Source organism: Crotalus tigris, unplaced genomic scaffold, assembly GCF_016545835.1.
Source record: "Crotalus tigris isolate CLP2741 ecotype Arizona unplaced genomic scaffold, ASM1654583v1 scf7180000017764.6130737, whole genome shotgun sequence".
NCBI lineage: Eukaryota > Metazoa > Chordata > Lepidosauria > Squamata > Viperidae > Crotalus > Crotalus tigris.
Genome location: NW_024096618.1, coordinates 1,412,060 through 1,424,950, shown reverse-complemented (window position 1 = coordinate 1,424,950; position 12,891 = coordinate 1,412,060). Strand labels below are relative to the sequence as shown.

The following is a 12,891-nucleotide window of genomic DNA, read 5'->3' as shown; positions in this document are numbered from 1 at the left end:
CCATATGGAAGGGGGTGTTCAAGAGGGAGCTGGGTAGCCATCTCTCAAGGAAGCTTTAATTTGGATTGCTGTACTGAACAGGAGGTTGGATTTGATGATCTAAAACAGGAGTTCTCAACCTTGGCAACTTTAAGACTTGTGGACTTCAACTCCCAGAATCCCTCAGCCAGCAAAGCTGGCTGAGGAATTCTGGGAGTTGAAGTCCACAAGTCTTAAAGTTGCCAAGGTTGAGAACCCCTGATCTAAAATAACTTCTTCAAACCCTAATATTCCAATATGTTGATAATATATTCAATATGATTAAAATATCATCCAGGGAAGAAGCCTTATATTCTCACTCAGTTCCTTGACAGTATATGAGGAAATTGGCAGTGATGTTTTACTTGGGATCCCTAATAGTTACAGCTTACTATGTACAATATTGCAACATTTTGTATCCTGAATTTATCTTTTAATAGTACATTAAGGGTTTTTGCCCTGAAAACAGAATTTTCAGATCATGGAGTTCCTTAAGATGCTGTTAGCAATATTTAGAATGTTTTTACATATTTTATACTGAAGTTATTAGTAATAAACTTTCTCATTTTTCTTCCCTGGAATATATCTAGCTTACTAAGAAATGGGTTTTAATCATCTGCATCAGTGGTGGGATTCAGCCGGTTCGCACCAGTTTGGCAGAACCGGTAGCTAATTTTTTGTTGCCCAGGCCCAGAACGGACTTCCGGAAGTGGCATCCACACAGAGAACCGGTTGTTCACATATTTGAATCCCACCACTGATCTGCATCTACATCCGATCATCCCCTTAAGTTAGTGGCCTTGCAGAAAAGGCAATCTGTACAGTAAAATACACTTATGGGTAAACAAAAAGTTGATAATGAAAAATTAAAACAGTAAAACACTATACTGTCTTACCTTGAGATAATATTTTGTTCCCCAGTGTAATTGTGCATATTCATATAACATATAACTTAAGTTATTATTCATATAATTATTATTCATATAATTCATATAACTGTAGCGGTTGGATATAAACATGCAAAGGAAATGAATAAGATTGTCCACAAACTAGCAAAGCTTAATTCAACATCTCAAGGAGCAGGTGGTCTTACCATGGCTAGGAAGGCCTTTGCACAAATTTACCATGTGCACCTATTACACCATTTATGGCTCAGGAGGCATTACTCACAGCAATCTATGCTGTAGTTACCTCCAGGTTGGATTACTATAGCACACACTACATGGGCTGCCCTTGAAGAACAGAATACTTGTCCAGAATGTGGTATCAAGGGCAGTTTGGGGTGATCCACAACAAGACTGTGTAACCTCTAGTCTGCAAGGTGTACTAGTTCCTACTAGGTTTCTCAGTGCAATTCAAGAGCTATTGCCTATATAATTCTGTATGGCACAGGGCATTGTATTTTTGCTCACCCTACCAGAACCAGTAGAGTTTGCATGCTTCAGATCCCACCTTTTAAGACAATGCCATCTTGTGAGATCTAGGAGTTGTGGCTTCTCTGTCATTGCACCTGCTCTGTGAGACAACATTCCCTCTCAGATTTGGTTGGCATCAAATCTGTTGGTCTTTCATAAGCCATTAAAGACCTGGATGTTCCCACAACCATTTTGGCTGGGTCACTTGTTGTCTTAGTGACTGAAATGAAACAGTTTTTCTTTCAGCTCCAGGCATGTGAGATATTAGGGTTTTTCCATATACAGTTTATACTGTTCTTTTGGTTTTAATTTTTTTGTAAGTAAACTAGAGTCACTGCGGTGAGATGGACAGCTATATAAATTGTTGAATGAATGAATGAACATCATGGATGCCAGATAATTAGAACAGAAACTCATTACCACTGGATCCTCAGAAATAATTAAAAGAAATAACAAATATGGCTATGAAAAAAACCCATTGGCACAATTCACAAAATTGTGACAAAATTAACTACAATCATCTGGAAGAATCTGGCTGTTTTTCTAGCTTCAAATCAACTTTCTAGCACTGTAGGAAATGAATGGTAAACTTGTACAAAAGAGCTAGCGTACAAATCTAACAAGGGCTTTGGAAAGTGCTGAGGGTGTGGGCAGATGAGATGCCTCTGTAAAGGTCAGTTGTTCAGTCCTTCCTATAACTCAACTCCAAATGGCCACAGAGGGAAGTTTGCAGTGACTGGAGGGAATGGGGTGAGTCCCAAGTGATCTAAAATGGCTAATAGGAATTGGGCAGGTCCACTTTCTGCCATGTTAGTCACCAAATGAAAACGCAAAATGTGGCAGCTGTAAAAAAGCAAAACACAACTTCCTTGTTGGGATCATTGGAAAAGGGATTGACAATGGTCAACGCTGTCATGCCTGCATAAAAATCTATGGTATGTCCACAGCGGGATGACTACATTCAGTTCTTATAATTTTGGAGAAACGATACAAGGCAAGGGCAACCAAGGAGATCCTATGGGGAAAAGGTTAAAATGCTAGAACAGAAAAAAGGAAACTGAGAGAGATGTAACTGAGGTATAGAAAATAAGGCATTATATGGAGAAAATAGACATGGAAATGTTATTCTCCCTCTCTCAAAACCTTGGGCACATGGGTCATCTAATAAAGCTGAGTGAAAAGAAGTTATAGACAAAACCAAGCACTTCTTCACACTGTTCATGAACTATGGAATTCATTACTATAAAGTATGTTGAGGGCTCCCACCTTGGAGAGCTTTAAAAAGGATTTGGGAAAAACCATGGCAATCAGGTCTATTGACAGTTATTAGCCTTGAGATTCTGGACTATTTTCAGATTGAAGGCGGATTGCTTCAAGTACCAGTTACAGAAATCATGGCAATAGAGGGATGTAATATAATAACAGAGTTGAAAGGGACCTTGGACGTATTCTAGTCCAACCCCCTGCTCAAGCAGTTTTGTGAGAAACAAAATGCTGGATTAAGATGGGGCTTGCTGTTATGGGTTTATATTTTTAATTCTAGAGTTACAGCTCCAAAATATTTTGAAAACATCAGGATGGATAAGGCTGGTTTAAGTTCCAGTTGACAAAAACTTAAATCATTATAAAAATATTGTAAAAGTCTAGTGCAAGAAAACAACATAATCATCCTGTTTTCATACAGCACCCACATATACACAAATTATAGTTTGAGCCTAAATGTGACAGCGACTAGTCCAGAACATGCTGGGTTGAGAGAAAACAAAGCCAGTGCTACTCCTGGAGAAAGCATTTTATTTATTAATACAAGAATAGAAATTCTGCAATAAATACAATCTAATAAATAACATCTGAAAATAAATAAATATTAATATAAACAAACTTAGAATAACAACCTGACAGGAGGGAGGGAGGGAGGGGTGGGCAAAGATGGAGAGATAGAATGGTAGATGGGACCACATGTGGGAAATTTCTCCTTTGCTGTTGACAGTGTAAACCACAGAGCTTCACCCATTATAGCGGTGGCCATTATAGCTGGCTTAGACAATTATCCTACTGAGGGTAGGTCTGCATGTGGCAATAGTGAGTGAATGAACGATCTTACCTAACCACGGAGGAGAAAGAAAGGCTGAAAACCTACAAGTGTTTGAGCTAAATGAGGCCTCTCATCTCTGGTTCAGCATCCAGTTTGCCCCTTCTGGTGAAGACAGCCTCTAGAATTAAGGTCCAGCAGAAGGTCCAGTTTGGGCATATTTTAGAGCCTGACTGAAGAGATGCTTCCCATGTAACTGACTGATCACGGAATGCCCTCTGTAAGCTCATAATTGATGCAGCCCCTTAAAGAGAATGGGGAGAATGCAGAGAAATCCAGCTACAGAAGGAGTGAAATTTTAAGGCAAGTGGAGCATCAGAAGCAGGCTTAATTGCTCATCCTGGAGGTTAGAAGGGAAACACTCTTCCTCTCCTTCTGGAAAATGAATGGCCCCTCTGGAAGAGAGAGAGAGAGAGAGAGAGAGAGAAGAAGAAGAAGAAGAAGAAGAAGAAGAAGAAGAAGAAGAAGAAGAAGAAGAAGAAGAAGAAGAAGAAGAAGAAGAAGAAGAAGAAAAGAAGAAGAAGAAGAAGAAGAAGAAGAAGAAGAAGAAGAAGAAGAAGAAGAAGAAGAAGAAGAGGAGGAGGAGGAGGAGGATGAGGAGGAGGAGGAGGAGGAGGAGGAGGAGGAGGAGGAGGAGGAGGAGGAGGAGGAGGAGGAGGAGGAGGAGGAGGATATATTAATTTTATACAAGGTGGTGGAGGAAGAGATGCGAAGAAACAGGCTGTATAGATGTGTACCTGCTCACCCAGAGCACAACTTAATAGCAGAGAACAATGCAGCACCAAAAAAGCAAGGGAGGAAGAAGAGGAGGAGGGCAATTTTGAGGAGGGGCTGGGAGAAGGCAGTGGATTTGGAGTCTTTCAGAAGTGCTAGTCCTTGAGTGGCAGGCCTGAATGGTGTCACTGAATGAGGTGAAGGCAGAGACAATGGTGACGGCAGGAATCAAAAGCCTCTGGTTTCCAGATGCAGCATAACAGCGGATGGAGGCACCCTTTTACGCAGTCGGTTGAAGTCTTTGGCTGAGCGCCACAGCCAGGTCTGTAGCTCTTTGAGCAGCCAGAAGTCATCCATCTTGCGCAGGAAGTGGCTGGGTGGGGTCAGCTCTAGAGGGGGCCCTGGAGTTGGAAGTGAATAACCCAGGGAAGCCATGATGCCTGCGATCGAGCCCAGCAGCCCTTGCAGGCTTGCCCGAAAGTGGGCTAGGCTGTGGCGCAGACTTGGCAAGGCAGTTGGAGCCGTGCCATCCATGGTCCTCAGGTAGCAGAGCAGGTGGCTGTAAGCCTGGTAATTAGCTGCTAGCCGGGCATTGTCATTCAAGCTGTGCCACTCCTGAATGTCTACGGTGGCACTTGGCACAGCTTCTACCCCAATTATCCGGGGAGGATCAAAGTCCGGCTCATTGAAAGGTGGCCCCAGGTAGTTGAGCTGAAGGGAAAAGACAGGAAAGTGTTAAAACTCACTTGAACAGGAATACCCACTTTCCCAGTTCTTTCCTCCCACCACCTCTACAAATGCGTCCTCTCTCTCTCATACAAAGGACAGGCAAGACAAGGAGATGTAAGTCTATGGGATCACAGGATATGTGATCCACAAAACAATCTTTTTTTTTGTTGTGATCCCCCTGATCTCCCGTACACTAGTGGAAAGGCTACCATTTTTTAAAGCTGTTCTTATGTTACAATACTCCTGCTTATTCCAACAGCCCTCAAGCTGTGCAAAAGCTGTCACGCCTTGTCACCCATGATCCTGGAAGGAAAACACATGACTGGTAGAGCCCAGGAATATAGATAAGAGAAATGGAATATAGATCCATGCAGTGGGAGAAATTGGTAGAGTTTCTGCTGATGGAAGGGTGGATAGCTTGGTTGTTGGTGGGAAAGAACATTTGCAGTACAGGTAGTCCTGATGACCACAACTGGGACCAGAATTTCTGTTGCTTAGCAAGGCAGGTGTCAAGTGAGTTATGCCCAATTTTATAGTCTTTTTGCTACAGTCATTAAGTGAATCTAGCTTTCCCATTGACTCTAGTTGTCAGAAGCTGGCTGGGAAGGTGGCAAACGGCAATCACCTAATTCTGGGATGCTGCAACCATTGTAAATACATACTGGTTGTCAAGTGCTCGAATTTGGATCACGTGACCATGGGAATGCTGAGATGGTTGTAAGTACGAAGCAGGGAGGGTCTTAAATCTCTCTTTTTCAGTGCATTTGTAACTTTGAACAGTCACTCAACAAATGATTATAAGTCGAGGACTATCTGTACATAGTGCTACCTGCCAGATGACATATTTTTGTACGCTGCTGCCTACCTATGCCCGCTGACCAATGCATCCCCGGGCATGGGCAAAGTGTCCCTGAATCCATTGACTTGCAAAGATCTCACTGTTACCTGTTGCACTTCTTGCACTTCCATGCTGCTACTGCAGTTAGCCAGTTTCTATCATTGAAAAAGCCTAGCTTCCCGGCTGATCATTCTGTTACAAACACAGGCACATGCTGGCTTTATTCACACCTGCCTGCCTGCCCTGCTGGGCTGCGTTCCTGGGATTCCCCACCCCCTGCCAACAGTGGTGTCCCGCAGGCAGCAGGATTGCCCAGGCAGTGGGGTGAGTGAAGCACCAAGCGGAAGGGAGGTGTGTCAAACCCTGCGGGTGTGTGAAGAACCTGACAAGCTCAGGAGACAAATTAATTTCCTCTCTGTTGCCTGAGGGCAAGTAGAGGCTCCCCAAACAATTTTATAGCAGTAGCAGAGATCAGCTAACAGGCAGGCTGGGACGTGGCCATCACCATGAGACCAGCAGGAGAAAATGGGGAAAGGAGAAAGAGGAATTCTGTTATATTTAAGAATAGGGGCTTCAGAGTAAGGAAAGGAACATGGTGCACTTGGAAGGTTTTGGGAAGATACAAATGTTTGTTTAAAATATGAAGTGATATGACCCTGCATGTGTCAAGGGCTTTCCTTTTCCTAATAATTTCAGCTTTCACACATGGACAATGAGCCAACTGTTATTAACCTCATTCACTGATCTCAACTGTTGTTATTCCCTGCAAGACTGTGGGATTAGACCAGTGTTTCTCAACCTTGACAATTTTAAGGCATGTGGACTTCAACTCCCAGAATTCCACAGCCAGCAATGCTGGCTGTGGAATTCTGGGAGTTGAAGTCCACATGCCTTAAAATTGTCAAGGTTGAGAAACACTGGATTAGACAGAGGGAGAAAAGTGTGTTGCGAATACACAAATGCTCAGATTGAACACGTGTATGAATCTTAAAAATTAAAATTCTTCTTTACATTTCATCATTTATTTGGGATTTATTTAATGGGGAGGATCCAAAAGCTGTCTAGAACACTGAAGAAAACATCTGAGCATAGATGCAATTAGACCCAAGTTTGTGTAGAAGGGATCTAGATAGGTTTTGGAGGATCAGCCAATCTGAGGCCACTAGTTTTGATAGCTAATCAGGTAGTCCTCGTTTAGTGTTTGGAGGGATGTTGCAAAGAGCACTGGCTAGACAACAACTTTCTTCAGCATGTCTCAGGAAAAGGCAGGTAGCTTTTGACACTTAATGAAGCCCATGCTTACCACAGACTTCATTCCCTGCACATCCCACAAGCCCAGAAGACCAAGGAAAGGCCACGGCAGAGATCTGATGCACTTAGACCACACTTTCACACCCTCTAAAAGGCTTGTGTGGGTAAGACTGCTTGTGTTACCAGTTAACATCCTTTCATTTCTCCTGGCTGCCTGAGCAGCTTTCTCTATCCATACCTTCTATGGCAACCTTTGGAAGTAGTTTTGCTTCTACAGAAATCACTTGGGAATAAGTTTGTAACATCCCTCCAAAAGCTGCCAGCAGGATGGCCTGCCTAATTGTGTTCCTTCCCTGACAGGTTGAGAGCAGAGCTCTTGTGACTATGGGGAACTTTGCCTAGGTTTATTTGTGTTGTTTTGCTTTTCCCCTTCTGCTTGGTTGCCAGCCATTAAACATTGTGAATGCTACTTTAGGTAGCCTGGGCAGTTCCCCCCCCCCCCAAGGCATCAACACAGCTTCCTTGACCATCATCTCTTTGCTACTCTCCAAATTCCTCGTTTGTACTAATCTCCTGAATTTGCTCTCTCAGTTGATTTCTTTCTTCCATAATGAGAAGAATGGTAGTACTAGCACAAGTTAAGTTCAGGTCATTTCAGTAGATGGGAGGTAGGTGTTTGCTTATGCTCCCATTTCCACTGGATAAAATAGCTCAGGAAAAATAGTGTTAGATTTTTCTTGGCAAGGTAAGGCAATGAGCAATATAGCCTTTTTACAGGATCTGATTTCCCCGTTGCTGCACTTATTGCCCTCAGCAATCATATTGCTACAGTGCCTTTCCTTATATTCATTTGACTTATCCTTACATCTTCCATTTCTTTATTTTCAGGTTGGTTTTTTATTAAACATCCTTTCCCAACCTGATACGGTTGTCTCCAGATTGTTTGACTATAAGTCCCTTTAGCCCCCAGCTGTGTTATAAGGGGATATTTATTATTATGTTTATATTGCCATCCATTCACGAAGAGTCTGATGCTTAGAGTCACAGTCCCAAAGGTTTGGAAACTATCAGGTTGCAAAAAGCAATTTTTTACTTTGCTTTACTAAAATCTTAATCTGTTTGGCCTAGGTTATTTCTAGAGGCCTGGATCATGCTCTCATTTCTTGACAATTAAGATGGACTGGAGATAGTCCATTATGGTGTTGACCTTTACAATTCTAATGGCATGGGACTGGCTTATTTGAGGGAACACCTTTCTCCAATTTCATTTACCAGTCCCATCAGATCTCATAAAATAAGTATGTTACAGGTTCTGATGTCTTGAGACCTACATTTGGCAGGGCCCAGATTTGGGGGTGTGTGTCTTTTTTTGCTGTAGAACCCATATTATGGATCACATTATTTATTATTTATTTATGAGACTTATATACCGCTTTTAAGTGCAAGCACTCTTTAAGCGGTGTACACCAGTAAGCAATGTATATATATATTTACATCACTTCTGAACTTCTGAAAGTCCCTCAAGATGAACCAATGAGGTGGCTCCCTTATTATTAACATTCCTCCATCTATTATTCTCTTTACCTGTTTTAGCTTTGCTTTTATAATTTTAAATTAGTTTAATAATTATTATATACTTATTACTTATTTACAAGTTTATACAGATTATTGTATGCTAGCCAGAGTCACTTTCCATGGGATGACCGGCCATATAAGTTTAGTTAATACTTTTCTTTAAAAAATCTTTACAAATAGACAACAGTTTGAGAGTTTGAGAGACTAAGTTCAAAGTGAAGCTAAGTATGCATTGCAGGTGAGAACCAACTGTTATTGCCATCTCTTTATTTATATAGTTTCACTCACTGAAAATAAGTGTTAACTGAAACTTGGCTTTCTGTGAACAGATTTCATACCTGTTTTCACATGAATTTGGAAAATTGTGTATGTCTGTCTGTATACAGAGCTATATATTTTGAAGACATTCAGCTCTTTTGTGTTCCATGTGGGCAACATAGGAATGCACCGTTTACTGGGATTGGCAAGGTAAATTCCCATATTAATCATCAGTATGTATATAATATAGGATCAGTATACAGTTACTAATCCAGTATGGTATCTTTCTCCCTTCTAGTTGCTATAATGATAACTTTGATGAGTATTATAGCATCAGTATTTAATTGAGGACAGTTTTATCAACAAATGGCACACATTCACCATCCCAGATTTCAGGCACTGACAGGGAAAGAGGAAAAGATCATGATCATCATTTTGATGTCAGTGAGCACAGTGGAGGCCCAGAGAGTTCGGTTTAGGCTAAATTTGCTTCTGTTGATCAGCCTCTACCAGCTTATTATTACCAAATTTGTTCATTTCTGGGACATCAAGCAAATAGCTGCTGTATAATGGCACAATTCTTTAGTTTTCTAGACTGTGAAAATATGACCTGCTTGATCCACCTCCTTAAAAAAATATTTCTGGAATGTTGATATGCTAGAAAACATGGGTCCTGCATTTTCCATCGTCCAAACCAATTAAATTCCTGATTTGATAGCATTTGATGCTCAGTGTCGGGGAGAGCTGCCAAGGGGTAGGGCCTGAAATGCCAGGTAGGCCAGAGAGCAGGGATGCCACGCAAACTGATGAGGGGCTACCCCCACACTCTGCACAGCTGGGCGTTTCCCTGGCAAGTTCTGACAGACGAGGCCTCACCTCACCCCAGCAGGAGATCCACAACAGATTGTAAACAGGGAGACTCCACCGGTGCCTGAAGGCAGGGAGGAGAAAAGATGTCAGATATTCTGCCAAGTGACAGCCATAGCTGTGGAGAGAGAACAGTATTTCAGCTATTCACCAGATAGGAGGAAATTTTAGGTGCTGGCACAAAGTGTTGCAGGCACAAAATTTCCATATCCCTAAATCCCTTTTCAAATAATATGAAGAATCAGTCTGTTGCCTTTTAATACCCTTCTCTTGCAATGGGCTTTCAGGATTCAATGTCTGGTTGTATAATCTTTCTCTTCTTATTCGTAATTTTATGAAGCTCCAAATGACACTGCTTTCTGTTTACAGCACTCATATCTTTCCCTACCACTTCTTGCATCATTTTAAGTTCCAGAATGGGGGGGGGGGGGAAGAACAGCTGCCTGAGTCCTATGGAAAGGTGACAATAGGAACCCTTCATGCAGAAGTGACCTGAGGTGTATTAAGCCCACATGACAGAATACAGAGAGAGAAGCACAGCCTGGCCTTCCTTTGCTGCAGACATATCCAAATGGAGAGAAACAGGAAGGCAGAATTTTCCAAGGAGATCAGTTGGGCAGGAAAAAAATAGAGATGGTTCAAGGAAAGGGGAAGTAAGCAAGAAAAGAATGTCTAGGCAGTTGCTCAGCTCAGCTGCTTCCATTCTCCCAAAGCATCTACACTCACATAAATGGCCGCAAGCGTGTGCAGCTGGTGTTCCAGATAGCGAGTAAGGTCGTACATCTGCTGGATGGACTGTCTGGTGGTCACTTGGTCCGTGCGGTTCAGTGCAGGCACCCCAGGCAGGTTCCAAAGCGTGGCACACAGGAAGGCAAGGATCCCCCACGAATCTCCTGCAGGGAGCACACTTATAAGGAGCTGTGGGCAAAGGGAGCACTGTGACCGGGGGAGCAAAGCCGGCATTCCCCATTCCTCCTTCCTCCACACCCCACCGCTCCGTAGAGGAATCATAGGAGAAAAGGATTTGTCTTGTTCACTCCTATTGAATATATTTTTCCCAAACCCATTACACAAATCAAACCTACGTGCATAGCTCAGACCCTGGGAACAGATAGCTCTTTTATCTTGGAGTAATCCAAGATATTCTGATGCTGTGGGGAAGAGTTCACCAGAAAAGCCTTTTGTCAAGCAATCCCTATTCCCCATCAACCCTATTTGTCCCATCCTTCTTTAATACAAGCAAAATGGCTGCATATATTCTTGTACTTCTGACATGTCAGCAGAAATTTTTCTATTTTTTTCCCCCCACAGGAAGGGTTTCCCATGGCAACAGTTAAAAGCAATCAAAGCCAATTAAGACTTCCCCAGATGCAAATAGCAACTTTAGGGGATGTGTGCCTGCATGTGTAGGTTTCAGTAGGGCCAGGGCAGGGAGAAGAAAAACCCCTAGTACTGTTTGCCTGAAACCAAGGTTGCTATTTTCATTATAAAACATGTTATTTGGATTCACCTCAAGTCCAATCCAGTTTAGCCTAAAGGTTACCAAAATTGTTCTAGGATGAAAAGATTCTTACATAATGTCTTTGTTTTTTCTTTTTCTCTTTTGGAAATTCCTATTCTTGTTTCCTGCCCATACAGTGCTAGCAGATTCTGGAGATTACCAGGTTTCTCTGGAAATATGTATGTCAATTTTGACTCCTGGCAATTGCTTGGACTAGGTCCCTGCAACATACTTTGGAAGTGGTTTGCCATGGCCTCCTTCCTAGGGTATACAGAGAGATACTGGCTTAAGATCAGCTAGCTGATTTCATGCCTAAAGCAGAATTAGAACTCATGCTCTCCTGGTTTCTAGTCTGATGCCTTAGCCATTATATCAAACTAGCCCTCTTGTTGCTAAGGAGAACTGTCTCCTTAAGGATCCCATCCGAATTCCCAGTGAATGTTCAGAACTGAGGCAAAGGCTTATTTTCAGCAAGGCATAAATTTAAGTGATCTAATACTTGACAGAATACAACAGACTAGTCAGAGATACTGTGTTAGTGATTTGGGCTCATTAATTACATTAAACATGTGTTTTATAGATAATGAATGAATTTTTGAAATACATTCAGCGTATGCCTTAAACTACAGTTTTTCTATCAAACATTTAACTGTTCGGCTGAAATAATGCTCTTAGTCCAAAAGAGAAACTGTATTTCCTAAGTTTATTAGCACACCATAAATGATGTAATCCTAAAAAAAAAAAAAAACCTTAACATTTTGAGAGTGAAATTTTGGATGCTAATAGAAAAGATAAATACAGCCAAAAAGCTCTAAGTAACATGAAACATTACATGGAAGGCTAAGGCACATTCCTGCATTGTTAGGAATGCCACAAAAATTATTCATTTAGCTTGCTTGGTGTTTCTGTTTTCCTCTGTCGGAGACAGAAATATTTACAATATATCTTTATTCCCAGACCAAGAATAGAAATATGGTTATGCCTGTAAAGCTGCCATAAAAACCTAGTACATTACTCACGCCAATGCCTCCCACTTGGGTGATTCACCTGCAAAGCACGCAGCCTGTCCCGGCCACTCGCGCTTCATTAAACACTATCCCGTGGCATTTTTCAGGGTGTACCACACCCAAGCCTAGCCCAGCCTCACTGATTCCATCTTACTTCAGTGCTTCCACTGTTCTTCTGCCCACCAGGGACAGCGCCCACCCATTCTCTCTCCCACCCAACCCAGAGATTTCCTTGCCTTTTATATAAATTCTATAGGAATCTGCATCACTTTCCTTTTGCAAGTTCGAAGAGGGCAGGGGTGGTGTCTTAACAAAAGTTTAAAGGATATTTTTAGTCCCAAATGGATGTCAGGTATAGAGTAGCTCCGGCCTGATCTTGATCACTCTTTCTAAAGCAGTGGTTCACAACCTGTGGGTCGGGACCCCATTTGGGGTCGAACGACCATTTCACGGGGGTCGCCAAACAACGCAGTCCGCCATTTTTTCCCCATTTTCCTTGGCTGTGCTACTCTCCTTTATTCTATTGGCTTTTGAAAGCCAATAGGAATTGTCCAGGCTGTCTCTGTCCTGCTAAGCCCGCCAAAAGTCCCATTCTGCAAACGGTGCTGTACCAGTTGAGTAGTCCT

General features: G+C 42.2%; 1 protein-coding gene across 3 annotated transcripts in view; it reads right to left on the bottom strand.

Annotated features, from left to right (window-relative positions):
- Positions 1-4,179: 4,179 nt before the first annotated feature.
- CLCF1 (cardiotrophin like cytokine factor 1) overlaps positions 4,180-12,891 on the bottom strand; it is a 50,853-nt gene continuing 42,141 nt past the window's right edge. For 2 of the 3 annotated variants that reach the window (XM_039341035.1, XM_039341036.1), the window contains exons 2-3: positions 10,484-10,650; positions 4,180-4,950 (exon numbers count right to left, since the gene is read on the bottom strand). In XM_039341035.1, coding sequence (XP_039196969.1) covers positions 4,468-4,950; positions 10,484-10,650 — 650 coding nt within the window. In that variant the 3' untranslated portion in view covers positions 4,180-4,467. Of the gene's footprint in view, positions 4,951-10,483; positions 12,428-12,891 lie in introns of those variants that run through there. The other variant, XM_039341034.1, reaches the window with a different exon arrangement.